The sequence below is a fragment of the Impatiens glandulifera genome, chromosome 6, assembly GCF_907164915.1.
Source record: "Impatiens glandulifera chromosome 6, dImpGla2.1, whole genome shotgun sequence".
NCBI lineage: Eukaryota > Viridiplantae > Streptophyta > Magnoliopsida > Ericales > Balsaminaceae > Impatiens > Impatiens glandulifera.
The window spans coordinates 53675593-53699642 of record NC_061867.1 but is presented as its reverse complement, the minus strand read 5'-3'; the positions used below and the strand labels follow the sequence as shown (position 1 = coordinate 53699642).

At 32.3% G+C, this 24050-nt stretch overlaps 3 protein-coding genes across 4 annotated transcripts; 2 read left to right on the top strand and 1 right to left on the bottom strand.

Annotated features, from left to right (window-relative positions):
* The first annotated feature begins 251 nt into the window (after window positions 1-251).
* LOC124942229 (ankyrin repeat and zinc finger domain-containing protein 1-like) lies at window positions 252-5075 on the top strand. Its single transcript, XM_047482690.1, has 7 exons — window positions 252-687; window positions 863-1332; window positions 2443-2557; window positions 3198-3836; window positions 4400-4477; window positions 4556-4621; window positions 4707-5075. The coding sequence occupies exons 1-7, from the start codon at window positions 322-324 to the stop codon at window positions 4944-4946; spliced, it is 1974 nt and encodes a 657-aa protein (XP_047338646.1). The 5' UTR covers window positions 252-321; the 3' UTR covers window positions 4947-5075.
* A 5082-nt stretch (window positions 5076-10157) lies between these two features.
* LOC124943904 (DNA ligase 1-like) lies at window positions 10158-12871 on the top strand. Its single transcript, XM_047484361.1, has 8 exons — window positions 10158-10267; window positions 10936-11086; window positions 11239-11307; window positions 11380-11493; window positions 11565-11666; window positions 11797-11887; window positions 12033-12187; window positions 12230-12871. The coding sequence occupies exons 1-8, from the start codon at window positions 10158-10160 to the stop codon at window positions 12869-12871; spliced, it is 1434 nt and encodes a 477-aa protein (XP_047340317.1).
* Window positions 12872-21574: 8703 nt separating this feature from the next.
* Window positions 21575-23434, bottom strand: LOC124942077 (4-hydroxy-tetrahydrodipicolinate synthase, chloroplastic-like). 2 transcript variants are annotated; one of them, XM_047482490.1, is made up of 3 exons: window positions 23192-23434; window positions 23022-23102; window positions 21575-22951 (listed from the first exon to the last, which is right to left on the bottom strand). In XM_047482490.1, the coding sequence occupies exons 1-3, from the start codon at window positions 23296-23298 to the stop codon at window positions 22021-22023; spliced, it is 1119 nt and encodes a 372-aa protein (XP_047338446.1). In that variant the 5' UTR covers window positions 23299-23434; the 3' UTR covers window positions 21575-22020. The 2 variants fall into 2 exon arrangements, with proteins under 2 accessions (XP_047338446.1, XP_047338447.1); XM_047482491.1 differs by having other exon boundaries at window positions 21575-22948.
* Between the last annotated feature and the right edge of the window lie 616 nt (window positions 23435-24050).

Here is a 24050-nt window from a genome sequence, read left to right as displayed (position 1 = left end):
CTTTCATTTAAATCGCGTGAGTTCAAAAACGCTATTTAGATGAAAGTGAGTGAGAGTTCAAAAACGCGATTTAGATGAAAGTGAGTGAGTGATATTTCGCGTAAATGAGCGGTAAAGTGAGCACGCAAGGGACAATACGGACATTTCGCAAGATGTAAATGCCTTTTTACAAAGTTTATTGAGTCCTTTTTTGAATTTAGACCCCTTATCATGAGCATTTCATAAAATTTCCCCCACAAATGAGTCTATCTATCTCCTTTACTAGTAACACAAAAATACGATATAAAGATTAGTGCTTCAGAAGTCGACTTTGACAAGAGAATGAACGACTCCGCCACCATCAACGCCGCCGCTGGCGGCGATAAAACCAACGATCAAGACCTAGGGCCCAAGCAAAAACGTCAAGCCGGACCTGAAGAGAGACGAAACCGTTCTGTATTCGACGTTCCTCAGGACTTCTTCGACTTATGCCGCCTCGTTCGCTCCCCAACATCGGTTCCTGATCCATCCGCCGCCATTGATTTATCCGAAATTGATACTCTAGACGATGAAATTCTCGACAGCGAACAAAAAATCGATACTAACAAGTCTTTGACTAACAGGTGGTCTTGCAATACTTGCAAAGCAGAGTTCGATTCTCTTCAAGAACAAAGATCTCATTTCAAGTCCGATTTACATCGGTTCAATGTAAGCAATCTATCTCTCTTCCTCTCCTTTCATTAATAGATATTTTCTGTCATTTCTAATGCATATGTTGAATTTCGTTTTTTGAAAAACAATTTGTTTTAGCTTGGATGAATCTTGTTGCTTAGTAAATGTTTCTGTTGATAGTATTTAACTGGAGGTTTGTATATAATCTTAGGTAAAGTTAAGCCTATCCGGAAAGGATACTTTGAAGGAAGAAGAATTCGACGATTTAATATCTGATTCTTTACTTGATGACTATGATGTATCGAGTATATCAGGTTCTGAAGATGAACATGACAAAGAAAGTTCTGTTCGAACAACAAACCGAGGTGGAGGATTTTACAATGAATACAAAAGGAAACTATTTATTCATGTTAAGACAGGTGAACAAGTTTCAATTTGGAAAGGTTTGGTTATGGATGAGGATGCTGATTTCTCACTTGCGAATGAGAAATCAGTTGCTATGGACAAGTTTGGATCTGATAGTTGCTTGAGTGAGAAAGAGTTGATTGAAAGATTGAAGTTTCTTGTTCGTGAGCCCAAAGATATTAAGTGTTTGAGGATTGTTTTGCTTGTAAGTGGTGGACATTTTGCTGGATGTGTTTTTGATCGCAACTTGGTTGTGACACACAAAACATTCCATAGGTAAACTCTTGTGCTTTTTTCAGCTATGTCTTCAATTTTTAATCTGTTTATATTATGATAACAATGTATGGAACTATTATTACTTGTCTACTCTACTAAATTTAGGCTTTACAAACCTTTTCTAGTTGTTTCCTATGGGTTATAAATAGAAGCTGTAGATTCAAATCTTAGGTTTTACAAACCTTTTCTAGTTGTTTCCTATGGGTTATAAATAGAAGCTGTAGATTCAAATCTTAGGTTTTACAAACCTTTTCTAGTTGTTTCCTATGGGTTATAAATAGAAGCTGTAGATTCAAATCTTAGGTTTTACAAACCTTTTCCAGTTGTTTCCTATGAGTTATCAATAGAAGCTGTAGATTCAAATCTTAGGTTTTACAAACCATTTCTAGTTGTTTCCTATGGGTTATCAATAGAAGCTGTAGATTCAAATTTTGGGTTTTACAAACCATTTCTAGTTGTTTCCTATGGGTTATCAATAGAAGCTGTAGATTCAAATCTTGGGTTTTACAAACCATTTCTAGTTGTTTCCTATGGGTTATCAATAGAAGCTGTAGATTCATTTCTTGGGTTTTTTCTAGTTGTTTCCTATGGGTAAGCAATAGAAGCTATAGATTTAAAACTTAGGTTTGACAAATCTTTTCTAGTTGATTCCAATGGGTTATCAAAGAAGCTGTAGATCAAATTTATGGGTATGTTTGATAACCTGATAATTTAGTGGGATACTGAATTTTAAGTGTGGAAAGTCTCTAGTGTGAAAAAAATGTTGAACTAATCAAATGATATGTTTGAAGTACTTGAATGTTTAATCATAGTTTATGGTATAATATCAGAATTAGATGGAGAAGCGCAACCAACCAGATGTAGAAGCGTCACAATGGTAGATACCAAATGCCTAGAAAGGGGTCCAAAACCCTTAATCTCAGCGTTTTATACAGTTTGATTTGTTTATGGGGGCTAAAGTTGTGTTTTGGACGCTCTTCCTAAACTACCTAATTAATTCATCTCTAGTTTACTGTTCAAGCGAAATTTTGTAGCTTAATTTGTGCAGATTCATTTTAAATAACATTATCAAATGAAACTTATCGGCACTTCTCTTTGTTTCAACAACAGATATGTTATAAGAGGCAAAGCTGGGAAAAAACAGTCTACAAAAGATGCAGGTGGCAGAGCTGCACATTCAGCTGGAGCCTCACTTCGTCGATATAACGAACTTGCTTTAAAGAAGGTAATGGTTTAAAACATCAATTGATAGTGAGCCTAGTTGGAAACTGGTATCTTGTGACATCTGTCACAATCCCAATATGATTGAAAAATCGCCAAACTTAAAATTGAGAATGATACTTTTCTCCCTTTGGTATATGATTATTTTCTGTACTATGATCCGATTACTGTGTGATTGTTGGTTAGTATAAATCTTGTTTTCTCGATTAGGATCAATATTATAATTTGATTTTTGACTTCATTTGTTATAAAAACTATATCCTGGATATCATGATAGATATTGAATTTAATATCAAATAATTCCCACTACCCCTTCATTAATCTCTTCATCAATCACGTCATTCAAATTGTGAACGAAAATACCTCTATGAACGAAAATACCTCTGTCTCTTAATTTTTTTATTTATTATATATACGCTTAATGTCCTTTTACCTAAATTACCCAATTCTCAATAACCTACATCGCATATGGTTATTTTGAAAAAACTAGATTGAGCAAAGCCTAGATGATTGTGATTTTTAAGAAATATAACAATAACTTGAGATTTTTTTGGATCATAATCTGCTGAATCATTAAATGTGATTACAAATAGACTCAAATATTTGTGCTTAATTACATTCTGACTGATTTCATCTTCTTGCAGGAAATCCAAGAACTTCTTACCTCTTGGAATCCCTACTTTCTAGCTGCCCGTTGCATCTTCATCTCCGCTCCTTCAAGCAACCGTCAATTACTTTTCAACGCCGATCAACCTTATTTCACCTGTGATAAACGCATCATACGTAACATTCCACTAACTGTCAAGCGTCCTACCTTCAAAGAAGCAAAGAGAGTCTATACCCTCCTTACACAAATCAACCAGGAAATAATAGTCGAGGAAACTGTCGCCATAATAAAAAAACCCGATCCATCTTCCCGAGTGAATAACAAGAACGATTCCCATTCCAAATCTGGCAAAGAGAAAGTTGGAGACGACTTGATAAAGTCAAGTAATATTAGCGAAGATGACGAGTCAGCAGCTGTTAGTAATTTTACGACAGAATTACACGAGGCAGCAAAGTGTGGAAATGGTGAAAAAGTGTTGGAACTTCTCGAACAGGGGTCTGATCCGTGTGTTAAAGACGGAAGAGGATGGACTCCTTATACGGTCGCATCTGAGAAGGAAGTTAGAAATATCTTCAGACGGTTTATGGCATCAAACCTCGAGAAATGGGATTGGCATGCTGCTAAGGTGCCTAGTGCATTGACGAAGGAAATGGAAGATTCTCAAGCTTCTAAGCAGGTATTTAATCCATAGTGATTTCATAGATTTTAGATTGGATATGTAGAGAAGACCCTTTGTTATAGGACTTGAAATACAATCTTGAGATGACACAGATAGAAACAATCTAAGAAGGGTATTCAACTAATTTTCAGCTTAAATAAAACCTAACGACTACTATTCTATTACTAACCGCTAGGCGTCCCAACTGCAACACTTCAACCTTAAGGTCATTAGCCCTAACGTTTGCCCTTGACCTATTACGATTGATCTTTGAATATGATGTTCAATAGTTGATTATTCAACAAATATACTTAAGATATGGTAGTGTTTATGTTAATTGGACTTGGCTTATTTCGATTTCTGGTTTTTAATAGGCCTAGAATGGCTGGGTATTGAACTCAAAATTTGAAATCATTGGCTTCCCATTCAAAAATCAAGTTAAAGTAGAATGAATAACTTTTACTTTTACTTCCTTTATATTGTTTCGATCCCAATTTTTACCTTCTTGTAACCGTGGGGGTATATTTGTCCTTTTAAGCGTTCATATATGTACATGTTTTATTTTATGTTCGATTTTTCAGGCAGAGAAAGATGCAAAGAAGAAAGCAAGAGCAAAAGAATTGAAGAAGTTAAGGAAGGCAAAAGAGAGTAAAGCTCAGGTGCTTGTTATTTCCTTTTCGTTATTTTTATTTCCTTCTGCGAGGATAATACAATAATATGTGTTGCACTTCTAACAGGCGGAGGCTATTCAATCTAAAAAGAACAATGAAAATAAAGAACCGATACCTCGGTTATCGAAAGAGGTTTGGTTTGTCATAATTTCTCATTTATCTTCCTTAATTAAAGTTCTTTATCAATTTCTTATCCCACAATTGGATTTTGTTTTAGGAGGAACTCGAGAGGAAGCGAGTGGCGGATAGGGAGAAAAGAGCCGAAGCAGCTGAAAGAAGAATGGCCGCTTTAAATAGCGATGGACAGCAAAAAGGGGTGGTGCTCGATAATGACATGAAATGCTCGTGTTGCGATTCATCTCTTGTGGGTAAAGTTCCGTTTCATAGGTATAATTACAAGTATTGTACCACCTCGTGTATGCATGCGCATAAAGAGATTCTCGAGGATGAACCATAAACCCGACCAACCAATTTTACTCTTTTCTTTTCCGGCTTGTTGACTACCTTGCAAACCTAGTTGGAGTTGTGGCTTATTATTATTGTTAAGAAATTGTGAATTTGTTACAAGGATGATTGATTTTATTTATTTTTTGTTTAGTTTAGGTTTTATGGTTAAAGATTTCTTAAACAAACTATTATAACAGAGTAAAAGAATTATAAGAAAGGCCAAGTTTTTTATATGACTTTTGTTCTTTCATACCATTCTCTAAGTTTTTTATATGACTTTTGTTCTTTCATACCATTCTCTAAGGAATCGTGAATTGGAATTATGAATTTAATAGGTTGTTCTATGACTTTTGTTCTTTTGTACCATTCTCTAAAGAGTAGTGAATTGGAATTATATCGATTTTTCTATTGACTTTTGTTCTTTCATACCATTCTTTAACGAGCCAAAAATTGTTATATATATATAAATGATGCTTAAAGTCAATCAGCACCAAATTAATACACGGTCAACCAGCACCATATTAATACACGTCATCATCGATATTTTCTTTCTCCTTTCCTCCTCTCTTTTTTAATTAAATTTTATTTTTCATTAATATATATATATATATATATATATATATATATATATTTATATTTATTTACCATATATCATCTAAAAAAATTATTTATATTAATATTAATTCAAGATATAAACAATTTTTTATTGTTATAAATGCACGATAATTTTTATATTTATTTTATTTATATATATATATAAATATTTTTTTTTTGTTAGAAATGGAGAAATTTGATGAAATGGCCCTACTAAAGGGCCTAAATACATAAATGGATCCCGTCTGATAATGTTGGTAAAATGGGCCCTTTTGCCCTACGAAAAGTCTGTAATACCCTCGCGCACTTGATTTATCGCTCAATTACGGGAAATACCATTCACGCATTTTTATCTAAAACGCGTGAGTTGATTAACGCGTTTTAGATGAAAATGCGTGAATGACATTTCTCGATCGACTTTCCATTTATGGGAAATGTCATTCACGCATTTTCATCTAAAACACGTTAATCAACTCACGCGTTGTAGATGAAAATGCGTGAATGACATTTCTCGTCATTCATCGTATATATATATTTTTTTGCCCTAATTTATAACAAAACCCCATTCACGAATATCGATTGACTCTCTCCCACCAGACTTCCAAAACTTCGTCTTTACAACTGTCACTTTCCATTCCAACTTCGTTCAACATCATCGATCAACCTCGTTCAACATTATCGTTCGTCGTCTGTCCGTCGTCCGTCCGTCTCTTCGATATATTCAGGTGAGTTTAGGGCTTAGAGTTTAGGTTTAGGTTTAAATCTGTAATGTTCTCTTCGATGTATATTCTGTCGTTTATATTGATGGATATTGATGTATTTAGCTTTTAGGGTTCATGCTTATATTCGTTTATGTGTGTATGTGTGTGTATATGCTTTTAGGGTATATGACGAGTATTATAGTAGTGTTCTTATTTTGCATGCATGCATTTCTCGTTTATTCTTTCACGAGTATTGTGCCGTTTCTCGTTTATCAGTGTTCTTAACAAACGAGAAATGACATTTGTTATGTTTCTCGTATATCGACAAACGAGAAATGGAATTTGTTATGTTCTTGTTAAGAAATGGTATTTTCGTGTATTCTTTGATGTTGCTTGAGTTGTTATATTATGTTTTTCATATTAATGTACTTAGAAATGTCAATTTGCAAGCATTTCTCAATGGTTAATTCTATTAGGGTGTGTTTGACGAGGGAGAATTGGAATTGAAATTGACATTGAAATTCTAATTCTAATTCTAATTCCATGAGAATTAGTATTGAATTACAATTCAATTCCTATGTATGAAAAAATTATAGAATTGTAATTCAATTCCAATTCCTATGTTTGGGAAGATGATAGAATTGTAATTCAATTTTAATTCCTATGTAAAATAAAATATTGGTTAAAAATTGTTAACTTCTTAAATATGTTTTCACGTTTTTGACACGTTTAATACGTTTTTGACATGTTTAACATATTTTTGACATGTTTAACACGTTTTTGACATGTTTAACACGTTTAACACATTCAACACGTTTTTACACGTTTAACACATTTTTGGCACATTTAAACTCATTTTTGACATGTTTAACACGTTTTCACACTTAAAACACATTTTCACACGTTTAATATGTTTTTCACGTTTTTGATATGTTTAAAACGTTTTTGACATTTTTAATACGTTTAATATGTTTTTCACACGTTTTGTCAAGTTTAACACATTTTCACATTTTTGACATGTTTAACACGTTTTTCCACACATTTTACACATTTTAAACATGTTTAACACGTTTTTCACGTTTCAGCACGTTTTTCACGTTTAACACATTTTTCGCGTTTTTGGAACATTTAACACGTTTTTGACATTTTTAATACGTTTAATATGTTTAACACGTTTTCACACGTTTAATATGTTTTCACGTTTTTGGCACGTTAAACACGTTTTTGGCATGTTTAACACGTTTTACATATTTTGACACGTTTAACACGTTTTTCACGTTTTGACACGTTTTTCACATTTAACACATTTTTCATGTTTTTGGCGCATTTAACACGTTTTTGACATTTTTAATAAGTTTAACATGTTTAACACATTTTCACACGTTTAATATGTTTTCACGTTTTTGGCACGTTAAACACGTTTTTGGCATGTTTAACACGTTTTTCACACGTTTTACACATTTTTCACACGTTTTACACATTTTTGACACGTTTAACACGTTTTTCACGTTTTAGCACGTTTTCACGTTTTTTTTACGTTTAACAGGTTTTTCACGTTTTTGGCACATTTAACACATTTTTGATATTTTTAATACGTTTAACATGTTTTTCACACGTTTTGATAAGATTAACACGTTTTCACGTTTTTGGCACGTTTAACACGTTTTTGACATGTTTAACACGTTTAACATATTTTTCACATGTTTGACACGTTTTGACATGTTTTACACATTTTGGCACGTTTAACACGTTTTTAACATGTTTAACACGTTTATAAAATTTTTAACATGTTTAACACGTTTTTGGTATGTTTAACACATTTTGACAAGTTTAACACATTTTTGGCACGTTTTATACATTTTTGGCATGTTTAACACATTTTTGGCATATTTAACACGTTTTAAACATGTCACAAGTGTGTTAAACATGCCAAAACGTATTAAACATGTCAAAATGTGGTAAATGTGCCAAAATTTATCAAACGTGTTAAACGTGCTAAAAATCTGTTAAATATACCAAAACGTGTTAAACATGCCAAAAACGTAAAAAATGTGTTTAACGTGCCAACAACATGATAAATGTGTTTAATGTGTTAAAATGTGTTAAACGTGTCAAAAATGTAAAAACATGTTAAACATATCAAAAATGTGTTAAACGTGTCAAAAACGTAAAAACGTGTTAAATGTATCAAAAATGTGTTAAACGTGCCAAATAAAGGAAAAACTTGTTAAACGTGCAATAACGTGAAAAACATGTCAAAAACATGTTAAATGTGTTTAAAATGTGTCAAACATGTCAAAAATGTAAAAAACATGTAAAACGTGATAACAACGTGTTAAACATGTTTAATGTGTTAAAAATGTTTTAAACGTGTTAAAAACATGAAAACGTGTCAAAAACGTGTTAAACGTGCCAAAAATGTGTTAAAACGTGCCAAAAACATGATAAACCTGTTTAATGTGTTAAAAACGTGTTAAATGTGTCAAAAACGTGTTAAACATGTTAAACATGTCAAATATGTGAAAAACTTATTAAACGTGCCAAAACGTGTCAAAATGTGAAAAACGTGTTAAACGTGTTAAACGTGTGAAAACGTGTTAAACGCGTCAAAAACGTGTTAAAAATGTGAAAATCGTGTTAAACATGTCAAAAACGTGAAAATCGTGTTTAACGTGTCAAAACGTGTTAAACGTATCAAGGACGTGAAAAACGTGTTAAATGTGTCAAAAACGTGTTAAACGTGCCAAAAACGTATTAAACGTGCCAAAAACATGAAATCATGTTAAACGTGTTAAAAACGTGTTAAACGTGTTTAAAACGTGTTAAACGTGTTTAAAACGTGTTAAACGTGTTTAATGTGTGAAAAACGTGTTAAACATTTCAAAAACGTGAAAAACGTGTTAAACATGTCAAAAACTTGAAAAACGTGTTAATTTGGAATTACAATTCCGAGCTAAAAAGATTAGAATTGAGAATTATCAAATTACACTATATTGAATTTCATTGGAATTGGAATTCCAATTCCAATTCCAATTCTTAATATTAAAGTGTCTAACAAACATAAGAATTGAAATTGGACCCTCTAATTCCAATTCCAATGCCAATTCCAGGGTTATCAAACACACCCTTAGTGATTTTGGATTATTAAAAACTAATAAGACAACTAGTTGTAACATGATTTTGGTTGTCTTACTTATTAAAATAATTTCTGTCTTTGAGATTGCTGTGAGCTTTTTGGTGGTAATATGGGCTCTTCGTTTATGAATCTTTCTGTAATTATATTTATGGTGCCAAACTGGCAACAAAAATGATGTGCAGTATAAAACTGGGCAACTTATACCTTATTTGAAACAGTGTAGGTAATTATAATTTTCTGGATTTGCTTACTCCATTGTTGTTCCTTATTTTGTAGATGGAGTCCACCATAATTTCCAAGTTTGTTGGGAGGGTCTCATGGAAAACCAATATCGAAAAAATTGCCACCAAGTTTGCTTCAATGAATCTAACGGAAAGGGTAGAGCAAACCCAATTCCGATTCTTATTCAAAGGGTACCCGTTATTGCGGTTCCCAGGAACGATTATACACCAAATGCTCCTTAGGAAGTACAACTCAAATTCTCTGGAGATGAAGTTCCTCGTGAATGGACAAGAGTTGTGCTTCGGGATGAAGGAGTTTGTATTGGTCACATAACTCAATTTTGGGAGATTCCCTACGGAGAAAACCATTTGCAATCAGGTTGAAGAATCTCCACCTTTGGTTGTTAAATATTTAAAAAAATCAACTTGTTAGAACAACAAACCTACATTCAAAATTCGTGTTCTGCTCTGATAAGGAAGATGCATGGAAATTGGGGCTGGTATACATAGTTTCCCAATATCTCTTTGCCCTTGACCCAAAGAGGATAATAAATATCAAACTCCTCAGCATGGTCGAGGACATCGACACTTTCCTCAATTTTCCATGGGGAAAGGTGTCCTTTAGAGCAACTATAAAGGGTTTGACCAAGGACCTTAATCGATACATGTTGCTATATCTGTAGAAGAAGAAAGCCATGGGGAAGAAGAACAAAGACAAGGATGTCGATGTTTCTTATACCGTATATGGGTTCGCACTAGCCTTACAAGTGTGGACCTATGAGGTTATCCAACCGTTTGTCCCCAATCTTGTAAGTAAAACGATGCTTCAAGCGCAAGAGCCTGTCTGCCCAAGGATAATACAATACAAATCTAAGAGGAAGAGCATCGTCTCTGATCTTCATAATTCCCTGCAAGGCAAGATTGTCAAAAATATGGAATTGTCTGAAGAAGAGAAGATATGGGAGGTAATGTTTATGATGTCTTTTTTGATCTTGATTGCAGAAAGATGAAATTTGGAGATATTGAAGATGTAGTTCTTCATAAACCTGACATGAGGAAGAAAATACAATTTACTCTTGCCAAAGCCAAACCTTCCACGAGTAGAAGAACCCGCAACCCTACCCCCTAGCACTAGCAGCTCTTATTATGTCGAGAGCGCCACGAGTAGAAAAGATGATGAATCCTCTCCCACGACTTCAACAACAACTCCCCATCATAGATGTAGATTGGATGAACTTACGAAGGAGCTAAATGAATTCAAAACTGAAATGAGAACTGAAATAAATCTCATAAAAGAGATGTTAAACCAACTACAACAAGTGTTTGGCATATTATCATCCACACTAGGGGGAAAAAGAAGGTGAATGAGGAAGACAAGGATGAGGAAGATTTGAAGGAGATAGATGGGGAAGATTTGGATAAGGTGAATGTGTTCCTTGAGGATATGTTGAATGATGATAATGATGGGCTTGTGGAGAAGAAAGACAATGCCGGGCTTGTGGAGGAGAAGAAAAAGATGATGTGTTGATTGAGGATTTGTTGAATGATGATAATATTGAGGTATGATCTAATTCTAGCATTTGGTGTGTTTCTCGCAATTGCTGTGTTTCTCGCAAATGGTTTAATTAAAGCATTTTGTTTTTTTGGTAGGACGGGCATATGGTGGAGGATGATTTGGTGAATGATGAGATTGTGGAGAAGAAGATTAATGATATTAAGGTATGTATGATGTGTTTCTCGCAATTGCTATGTTTCTCGCAAATGGTTTAATTAAAGCATTTTTTTTTGTAGGATGAGCATATGGTGGAGGATGATTTGGTGAATGATGAGCATGTGTTGGAAGCTGATGTGCTTGATGAGAAATCCAATAATGGAATTGTGGAGAATAAGATTGAGGATATTGAGGTATGTATGGTGTGTTTCTCGCAATTGCTGTGTTTCTCGCAAATGGTCTAATTCAATCATTTTTTTTGTAGGATGGGATAGAGAAGAACAATGATGGGCTTATGTTGGAAGCTGATGTGCTTAATGAGAAATCCAATGATGAGATTGTGGAGAACAAGATTGAGAATATTGAGGTATGTATGGTGTGTTTCTCGCAGAGGGTGTATTTCTCGCAAATGGTTTAATTCTCGCAAATGGTGTATTTCTCGCAATTTGTGTGTTTCTCGCATTTGGTCTAATTCAATCAATTTTTATTTTTTGTAGGAGGAGAATGTGAAGGAGAAAGTGGAGGGGAAGGTGGAGAAGAAGAACAATGATGGGATTGTGGAGAAGAAGGTGGAGGATATTGAGGTATGTATGGTGTATTTTGAGCATATGGTGTGTTTCTCGCAAATGATATATTTCTCGCATATGGTGTTTTTCTCGCAAATGGTTTATTTCTCGCAAATGGTGTGTTTCTCACATATGGTATAATTCAATAATTTTGTTTTTTTTGTAAGATGGGCTAGTGGAGGATAAGAACAATGAAAGATTTATGAAGGAAGCTGATGTGCTTGATGAGAAATCCAATGATGGGATTGTGGAGAAGAAGATTGAGGATGAGAAGGTGGAGGAGAAGAAGGTGGTGCCGAATAAGAATGTGCAGAAGACGAAGGTGGTGTAGAAGAAGGTGGGCGATGATTTGTTTGTGGGGAAGGTGGACAAGGTGCCGAATAAGAAGGTGGTGCAGAATAAGAAGTTGGTGCAGAAAAAGGTGGACGATGATTTGTTTGTGGAGAAGAAGGAAGACAAGGTGTCGAATAAGAAGGTGGTGCAGAATAAGAAGTTGAAGCAGAAGGTGGAGGAGGAGGAGAAGGATGTGGTGGAATTGGACGATGCATTCCACATCCAATTTAAGAGAAAGAGGTTGAGGTCGAAAGCTCTACTTAGTCCCTACACCGTTCCTCGTCCAAAAAAGAAGGTGAAAGAAGATCCAATCATTGTCGATCCTATGACGAAGTTTGATCTGAAACTGAAGACAACTATGATGAAAGAGTTGGCAAAAAGAGGTCAATGTAAAAAGTTGGAGCTCTGTGTTTGCACTATAGGCTATTCATTCTTAAATACACTTATGAGTACACGTAAATGGATAAATGATGTGGAGATCAATGCCGCATTAGATCTGCTAAGAGAAAGAGCATTCACCTACCCTAAGACGTACGCGACGGATTTCACCATCTTAGATTGTCATTTCGTCCCTTTGTTTGCAGCACACTATGACCAATTTATTATTGATTCGGCTGATCCTGATAAACCAGAAGGACATTCTTTTGATAAATCTTTTTACTTGTACTACTAGGGTAGAGAAGATAGACATATGCTCAATTGGAGCACCGTTGATGACATTTACTTCCCCCTCAACCTCGACCTCAAGCACTGGGCACTATGTGTTCCACGAATGAAAGAATGGAGAATTGATGTTTATGATTGCGATCAGTCAATTTTCAAAGACGACGATTTTGCAGAATTCATGATACACATGTGTCAAATGTTGTCGCCCTTCCTTCATAAAGAATTGTCTGAAGTTCAAATGGTCAGGTATCCTAACATGAGATAAGAGATTTTAAGATTTCGTAGGATCCCACATCCAGAAGTACCAAAAGCAACAATAAGTGGGGACTGTGGAGCTTTTGTATTAATGTATATAGAGTACCTAACTGCTAAATTTGGTCTAGAAAATTGCATATCAGATAAAGATGAAATTGTATAGAGAAAAGTGGGCAGTCAGATTGTTCCACAAAATTTTAGAGCCATGAAGTTGTAATATGTTGAATATTGTTGAACATGTTGTGTAATACTGAATATTATTGTTGTAACATGTTGTGTAATACTGAATATTGTTTATCATCATCATCATTAGAAAGTGGGCAGTCTGGTATCCTAACATGTTTTGTAATACTGAATTGTAATTATGCGTGTCATATTACAATATGTGTAAGTTACTAATGCATATTACAACATGACTCACGCATATTGTAATATGTGTGAGTAGTAACTGACGCATATTGTAATATGCGTGAGTCACTAATTGTTCAACCAGCCGAGTCATTAACATGGCCAACCTAGATGGACACTTTGTGGCTTCTCTCTGTTTAATGAATGTGGAAAGTCTTACATGAGATGATGGTTGATGTTGCTGCTAAGATGATGATGGTTGATGTTGTTGCTGAGATGCTACTCTTGCAGTAGATGGTGCAGGCATCACTGATTTGCATGTTGCCCTGTTATGACCCTGACCATCACATGAGCCGCATCGTCTTCGGACCTTAAGAGTCTCACATTGGGATGACCTACGTTTTGTTGTTGATTGCCCTTTCTTCACCTTAACATGTGATTTTAGGCAGACGCGTTGTTTGATAATTTCCGGAATATCCCATTTTTTTTCATCACCAAGAGGATAACATGTCTCCAAATATGAATTCAACCACATTTGAGTTAAGTAATACCTGAAAAAGATAACGATTAAACACGTGAGCAATTGGTTAGATAGATAGATTAAAGATAACGATTAAAAATGCAATTGTTACCTTGAGAAAAACTCATAGGGATCCAATTTTCGTGTACGGGCAACAGCTAGGGCATGAGTACAAGGAAGACCAGATACATCAAATACCTTACAACTACAAGTCATTGCGTGTAATTTGACTTTAAAATGAGATTCACCGTCATGCACATAAAACTCGAATCGGTTAAGTAAATTGACGTTATACAGTCTGACTTTCTCAGCTTGCTCACGTAAGAACTTTTCATAATATTGAGATAAACGTTCTTTGTGATTATCCGCCTTTTCTCTTCTAATTTGAAACAAATCCTGTATTGTGAATCTCAAATATTCAGCTAAGGTTGATATGTGATACTTTCTAGCTTCTCTGCTCTGACTATTAAAGTTCTCGGCGTATTGCTTGTCATTTGATTGTATCGTTTATCGGGGAAAAATGCACGACTCCATCTCTCCATTCCAATATCTGCCAAATAGACAACTATACGAGGGTCCTTCATCCTAATCTTGTCAAAAAACCGATTAAATATTGGGACGATGTATGCACGAGAAGCCTATTCAAATTCTGCGTGACAGTGATCATTTTTAAATTTGACCATTATATTCATCTTGATGTGGTATGTGAATACACCGTGAATACGTAACCATTAAACTAAGCGCAGAACTTGTCGCCTGACGAGCTCGAACCCAAGACTCTATGGTGAATATCCACCTCTTATTGCCAGGCTATAAAATGTGAATACTTTAACCGCTACACCACTTTAGATTGTTAATGTGACAATAGATTAAACATGTAGCCCACAAACCACTTAACCAGACAAAAATGTGGACAACGGATTAAGTGTGTATTCCGCAAACACACTGAATCATTTAATTAGGCGCAAAACTTGCCACCTGACAGGCTCGAACCCAAGACCTTAGGGTGAGTATCCACCTCTTATCCCTCATACAAATAAAATAATGAAAGTCTAAAATGGTAAATATAAAATTTAAGAGTTTGTTTGATGTTAGTTATTTTGAAACATTCAAACCTAATATTTATCATAAATCTATAAATCTAACAGATAGTGATAACTGTAATTGAAACAACATTGAAACCTAATATTTATCATAAATCTAAAACAGTCTTAGTCTAGAAAATGTGATTTATACATGTTGGATAAAATGTGATCTAGCCCGGTTCGAATGATGATTAGGATAGTTCACCCTCGGAATCTTATCTAGGCTCATAAAGTCTCCCGGGTGGCTCTCAACCACATTAAGTTTCTGCATATCCTCTACAACTTCCAACATAGTAGGCCTACAATCTGGATTAGTTTGTAGGCATTGCACCGCCAGTCTCCTAATTCCTTGCCCATCGTCACGATTATAGGTTAGATCTGTCCTCAAACTCTTGTGCACGAGTACCTTCTTGTTGTCTTCTTCATCTCTTTTAGATATCAAACATAGAAGAAGCACCCCAAAAGAATACACGTCGCTCTTTGGAGTCCAAGTGCCTACAAAACAAAAGATTTCAATAAATCAGTTAATTAAGAACAAGTTTTTTTTTTTCAAAAAATAAAACAAAAAAGAGTTCATTAGTATATCAATCATACTCAACTAATTTATACCTTCTCTAGTTGAGAGTTAAATTGTTTTACAAGAGAAAACTTTAAATTTGAGAAGGAATCATTTAAACAAAACAAAAAAAAGGACCTCTCAGTAGTAATAGAGCAAGTCTTTACATAAACAGCTGTGCATTTTCTATTATTGCTCAGAAACAAAAAGGGAAATTTCAACTATAACATATATATACATTCCTTAGTTTTCAGAATGCATCATCATCTAAAATTCTTTAAAAAAAAAAATTAAATAGAATTGACAATTACACTAGGATCATGAGCATAAATTGTTTTAAGCATACCACTTTTTTCATAAACTGGTAACACTTGATCATGGCATTCCAAGCTTGATTTAACCACATTCATTGGTCGATTTGGAAAAATTCCACCAGTTATCAAGCCAAAATCAATCAATGTCGGTTTGTATTCCTGAATATCATAGACCAAAATAATTCTCATATATATTCTTCACAAATGGAAGCCTCATTTGCCTTGGTCATTTTAAAAACAAAAAGATATTACAAAAATTGGAAAATAAAAAACTGACCTCATCTAACAAAATATGAGCTGCATCTAAATTACGAATGATGAAAGGGTCAATATGAGGCGATACATCATGTAGATACCTGAGGATGGAAGCCACTCCGAAGGCAACTTTAATCCTATATAGCCATGTAAATTCATCTAGATATGGAAAATAAACGGTCAGTATATTTTATATGTTGTTGATGATGGAGTCAAGTCTCCTTACTTGAATTGAAAACAAAAGCAACAATCAAAATAATAACATTTGTACTCCAAAAGCCTAATTGTCTTTTGAAGTTTAGGAATCTTCAAACTCTTAAAAGACATGCACAAAAAAGTAAGAATGATCCGTCAACAAGATAAAAAATGTATACCTCTTAACAGGAGATTATGTACGGAATCCATGGGCTTAAAGAACAATACAATAGCAACATATTTATCTTCAGGACAATAACCATACATTCTAGCCATCCCAGGATGACAAGTATATTTTTCATGATGCGAAAGTAATATTTCATCCTACAAAGTTGATGCAGATCACGTTCAATTAAAAAAACTAATATATGTTCAACAACCACAAGTTTCGAACTGAAATTCTTAAATAATAGTACCCCTTGTCTGAGTAAATTATGTTGCAGATTTTCGTAATCATCCCATATCTTCACTGTGAGGTATATAGGACCTTTACACAAATACATGAAAAGTCCACGGTATATTTTGCCAAACTGAAACCTTCCAATGTAATTCTCTTCACTGAAATTGTTAGTGAATTTCTTCAAGTGATCAGAATTAAATCTTTCGATATCCTTCAAATCACCACAGCTGAAATAATCTGAATAAGAAACACCATATGTTACAAAAGAAGTTATTGTGAATATCAAATGTATATGTTCTCAAAGAACAGATATTACCTATTTGGGTATCAAGCCAGAGTTTGCTTTTGCGCATATCAAGAGTGACTGAATTGTTGTATTTCTTCTTCACAAATCTGTCAACACCCAAAAGTTCCTTATGATCTTTGAATACTTGCAGTTTTAAAAATCTGTCAATAACTTTCATTATAGTTGGTCGCCCTTCACATTTATAAGATACACAATTCACGGCCAACATTGAAAGTTCGTGCCCGTCAACATAAGAGAAGCCTGGATCTCTTTGCAATCTCTCGTGAATGAGTGATTTGTCAATCTTATATTTTGTGTCTGCCCATTCGTCTAAAAAATGCCCATGACAATTCTCAAATTCATCCATCATTTCTCTTGTCATTACTCTTTTTGACAGAAGGCTTACAAGCATAATACCAAATGCAAACACGTCACTCTTTTTTGTCCAGGTTGCTGCAAAAAAAGAATTTTAAAAGCATCGCTTTTAAATGTATTAGAAGAAAAAAACAAGATTATCAAAAAGGTATAAATCCATATAAACAAGTTGACTCTATAGATTGGTGAAACTATATATGATGCAATCAAAATTTTGAGTACAGCTACTTTGAGAACATACAGTAATTAACATACCTAAATGAGTTGTATGGTCTTGAAATAAGTCACGGTCCTGGTAACCGAAGTATCCATAAGCTGGTTGATATTTATATATTTGTCTATCTGGGAAAAATCCACCTGTTATCATGCTGAAATCAACCAGTGTGGGGTTGTATTTCTAAGTAAAAAGGAAGAGAAGTTAATATTTGTGACAGATGTTAGTCTTGAAGAAAAAAACATAATGTTGTGCTTCAAACATGCACGCACTATGAGACTGTAACAAGATTCCACAGATGCAGAAAAGCTACCTCATCCAACATCACATGTGCCGCGGACAAATTGCGAATCAAAAATGGATCGAGATCCCCTCGTCTAGCATGAAAAAAGGCGAGGAGGCAGGCCAGTTCAAGAGCAACTTTCATCCTTTGTAGCCATGTGAAATCATCTAATAAAACAGAACAAATATTTAGATATAGTTGAAGGTTATAAAAAAGGCAAAGATCATTTGAAATTTGCAGAGGACAAAATTGAATTTCTGATAAGAAAAACAATGATATTCTACAAGGATAAAACATATTAATATGCTTAACTTAGATTTTGTCGGCTCAATTACAAGGTACAATTCATAACTATTTTAATGTTTTCAGCTTAGGTTCATGAATTATGATAGATACTTTGAATGTTTAATCAATTCAATAGAGTTTCTCTTTTCTACTATAACTTGGGCCAATTTTTTCCTTCGAAATTCCGTCTTTTAATTTTGTTCGCATCCAACACTGATAACAAACAATTACATTTCGTACCAACTAATTTAAAATTGTGAAGTGGTGTTAAATAACCTATAACAACTTTCTTAAATGGTAGAATAAACAATATACTTCAACCAACCGAAGTTTAAAGCAAACCTTTCAGGACCATGTTCTCGAGTGAATCCATGGACTTCAAGTTATAAACAAGAGCAAGATTCTCTTTGTCACGACAATAGCCATACAAGGTGGCAATGCATGGATGTGTAAGCCTCTGATGACAAAGCATGATGAGTTCGTCCTGCAAAAAACAATAAAGTTCATTAAAACTAATAAACACAAAAATTCATGAATAAAACAGTACCATTAGATTGCATTCACGGAATCCCATGGCAGTGTTCTTTAGGTTAGATGTAGTCCATGTCTTTACTGTCAAGTGTTGCTTATCAAGAAACCCCCGATAAAGCTCGCCAAACTGAAAAATCCCAATGTAGTTCTCCTTACTAAAATTATTAGTCATTTTTTCCAAGTCTTTGTATGCTATTTGCTTTAACATCTCTTCTTCCATCCCTGATTAAAATGAAAAACTTGTTAGCTAAATGATAATATGTTTTTTTCAAATATATTTTAGAGAAGCAGTGATATTCACCTGTTTGGGTATCTCCAGCTTCCATTATGAGTTTCTTCTACTTCTTCGGATTCTTTCTGTTCAAGTTCTAAACTATTCAAATATTAATATCTGGATAATATTCATTTAAAAAGTAAATATACTAAATTAAAGAATAAGAATAAAATATTAATTAAAAAGATAAATTATATGATTAAAAATATGACCTCCTAATAATTCTCTAATTTTATGATTATTATTATTTAATTTTAAAATTTTAAATTATTTTATAATTTCAATTATTATTAATACATTAAATAATAAATATATGATAATAATTTAATTTTAATAATATAATAATATATATTTATAATTATAATATATAATATATTTTTAAAATATTAAATTAATGAATATCTTAAAATAATATATATCAATAAAATTATATTAATTTAAAATTAAAAAATTTGAATAAAATTTCACATTTAACCTATTTAATTAATTAAATATTAATAAACTAATACTTTTGATATATTAAACTAATTTAAAGTATTTAATATTTTATTCAATTTTTTAAAAAAAAAATTTGTTAATAATTTAATTTATAATATATATATATATATATATATAAATAAATAATTAATCTCTAACAATTATAAAATAATAACATTTAATAATATAAAATTTAATTTGTCAGTTTAAATATAAAATCCTATTAACAATTATAATTTAATTTTAATAAAATAATTTTAATAAATATATTAAAAATAATTTTATATTTAAATATATTTTTTTAAAAGTCTATATAATATCATATACATGAATATTATATTTAAATATATGTATAATGAGATTTAAAATAATTATTTTTTATAATTACTTAACTAATATTAAAATAATTCCCTCACTTTAGCTAATTAATAATTGAATCATTCCAAAATATTATTAATTTATAAAATAAAAATATTAAATTTTATAAATACTAAAATCGTTTTAAAATATCTTTATTAACGCTACCTCAATTCACTAATTAATAAGGATAAAATTATTTTAAAATATTTATTTCCACAAATTTAATTAATATTTTTTTTCTAATTATTAAATAATATTGACTCAAAATCTTAATTTAACTAAAATAATATTAATTTTAAAAAATTCAATAAAAGATGACTCCTAAAATTTCTTATACTATTTTCAATTATACTAAAATAAAATTAATAATATATCAATTTCAATATTTTCTCTTAAAAAAAATACACTAATTCAAATAATAATTGATTAAGTATTTAATTGTATATTATCAAATTATTTATAAAAAATCTTAAATCAATCCAAAATTCTATAATTTAATAAAAAAATAACTTAACTTAACAAAAAGTAATAATTATAAAATAAAAATATTATATTAATTTATAATATTAATATATTTTAGCCTAAAAAAAATCTAAAACTATTTTAATTATATTAAATAAAAAATTAATAATATATTAAAAATAATTGATTGCATATTAGTATATCACCAAATCATTTAAAAAAAATTAAATCACTCTAATTATTAAGAAATTTTACCTAACATAAAATAAATAATTTATAAAATTAAAATTTTAAATTAATTTCATTAATTAAATAAAAATCTATTATAAAATTAATATTGATATTAGAAATTCCCAATAAAAAAAAAACTATATTTTTCTCCTAAAAAATATCAACTAATTTACTTATATAAAATAAAAATTTTATTTAATAAAAATTAAATTATTTAGAAAATAATAATAAATTAAAACATTTCTTAATAAATATCATATATTTTTAATAATTAATAAAAAAAAAAATCATATTTATCATATTGAACTAATTTAATATATTAATTAATAATAAATTATAATTAAAACTAACTTATTAACCTAACTTTACTAATTTAAATGAATTAATAATTCGATCTTCAAAATCAAAATTTAGATTCTTAAAACTAATAACACAAATTATTAAAAAAAACCTAAAAATATTGTTAATTATTTTTATTATAATATTATTCAATTTTATTCAATTTTATTTCTTTTCATTCATAAATTAGTTTAATAACATTATTGATTTTATATAATCTTTTATTTAGTTATTTATAAATTGCACGTAAATAATAAGTTAATAATTTTTAAAATCGTTAAATAAAATATAGTTTTTTTTATAACTTCAATGATAAGAAAACTCAAATTGTCAAGTTAAAAAAAAATTTAAAATTCAAATAAATTAAATTTTATAATTTAGTATAAATATATCAATTTTTTTTATTATTTCATCTAACCACTGATATCAATATAATTTTATTAGTTATACAAATGAGGTTGATTCAACTAATATAATTTAAACCAAAATTATAGTAATATATGCTTTATCAAACCTTTATATGCAAAAGGTAAAATAATTTTGAGTTTATCAATACTTAATATTCAACAAAATAAATATTTTCCGATTAAGTGTAAAACTAGGATATGTGAGATTACTTTCTTTATCCAAATTATTTATCATAACAATACTATAAGAAACATATTCATGTAAAACACCAATTTCAAAATATAGGAATAAAATTGGATAAAGAGTTCGGTTTAGTTCAATAAAAACATCATTACCCAACTAATATCGACTAACCATAATGAAATCCTCATCGCTAAGAACCCTAACATCATTCTCACCAACAAACTTATCACGACCAATTTCCTCAACAATTCTCACAAACTCGACGCGTTTAGCCAAAGGAAGAGGCACGTAAGGGAGCCTAAAAACCGGCCTAACAACACCAAGCAGAGCAAGAGCTGTATTCAAACCAATCCGATTCAGCTCATAAAACAACCACTAATCAAATTCATAATCTTACCATTCAAAGATGGATTCTTTCCTTCAAACATAAGTTCTCTAATCAAACCCGGAATAAGATTTACTCACAACCGATATAACTCCAAGAATTCGGTTTAGTTAAAAAAAAAACATCATTACCCAACTAATAACGACTAACCATAATGAAATCCTCGTCGCTAAGAACCCTAACCTCCTTCTCACCAACAAACTTATCGCGACCAATTTCCTCAACAATTCTCACAAATTCAACCCGTTTAGCCAAAGGAAGAGGCACATAAGGGAGCCTAAAAACCGGCCTAACAACACCAAGCTGAGCAAGAGCTGTATTCAAACCAATTGGATTCGGCTCACAAAACAACCACTCAATCAAATTCATAATCTTACCATTCAAAGATGAATTCTTTCCTTCAAACATAAGTTCTCTAATCAAACCCGGAATAAGATTACTCACAACAGATATAACTCCAGTTGCACCAAATCCCCATCGAGCATCGTGACATTGATCATCATTACCACTCCAAACAACAATTCCATCTGAAGTATAGAGTTCTACACGATCATTTCCCATACATTCCTTCACTCCAGCCAAATTAGGGTTCGTCGAAAGAGCCTGAATCACTCTTGGCGGAATATCTTGCCCAGTTCTTGAAGGTACATTGTATATAATAGATGGTCCCATTGGGATTACACTTTCGAAATGAGAAATCAATCCATTTATCGAAGTTTTACCATAGTAAGGATTGATATGAAGTGCAGCATGCATACCAACTGCGAAACCTTGTTCAGTTGCGTGGATTGCTTCACGAGTTGAATTACTTCCTGTATTTCCTATCACTTTGATTGATCCGCCGAAGCAATTGACTGTATGTCCGATAAGCATTATGTGTTCATCCCAGCTCATTAATTGACCTTCGCCGGTCGTACCACCGACGATCACACCTTGCACGCCTTCTTCAATCTGGGTGTTCATCAAATCATCATATGCTTCGAGGTCGAATCTCCCATCTGGTAGATATGGAGTTTTGATTGCGGTTATTAATCTCAACGACTGTATTTCCTCAGCCGATGTCCTGCTTTCATTCGTCAAATCAGATCAGATAACCTACCGACTAACGATCTTGAAATGGAAATGATGAAAGATACCTGTTTTTAACCTCGAAACTTCGCATTGGAAGATGGAAATTAGGTTTTAGAGACGCCTGAGGAAATGTCCATTTGGAATTCCTTCAATAACCGAACAACACGAACTAAGATCAGCATAATTACACTAAGATCATCATAATAGAGAAAGATAGAGAAGAAGAGATGCTAACATCTTAGGGCTTTGAGCGAAAATTGGCATCGGAATTCGATGACTTGATTCATTTAGGAATCCGCCGTAGCTCTTGAAAGCGGATATCTGCGGTGCTATAACTGACATCTTGAATCACCGATGATAAATTTTCGTCGGAAGTGTCGTCGGACGGTGGAGCTGCCGGAGAATTTCCGTGAGATGATGATGATGATAATGAACGGAGACGACGACGAACGAGTGTGGCCCGAAGAATATTCACGTGTAACCTAAACGGTAATATGGGCTTTTATTCGTTAAGAAACTAAGCCCAATTTTATGGGCTGCAGCAAAAATGCCCGTCTTTGTAGGATTTGAAAAATTTAGAAACCATAAAAAAAAAAAATAATAATAATAATAATAATTTTTTTTTTAAAGAATTTGAGTAGATTGTATTTTAAGAAATAGACTATTTACTCCGTATTTAAAAAATACACACAAAAAAGAAAATAAATGTGTTACTTCGACTGAATTTTCGGTGACCAATGTTAACGTGACAATACGAAGTATGATCTATTGATTATTGAGGAGAATTCACAAATGAAAAGTTCTTCTATTTTCAATTGGTAGACCTTCTTTTTCTTATCAGTCGACTTATTTCGTTCCTTTCCTAGGTTCCTAAACTTGGAATGGATGACAGAGCATAGGTGGCAAGCCAAGGACTTGAAGCACGTCTTTTTTTTCTCTTTTCACGGCTTAAAGTGATTGTTACGACCCAAAGAAATGACAAATTCCAACTACGAATATATAAGAACTAGTTAGAAGTCTCACTTTAGTTATCTTCTGTTCCCAATAGCTCAAAGAAAATTTTCTCGTCCCGACCTGGGGCTTGAGAAGGAGAG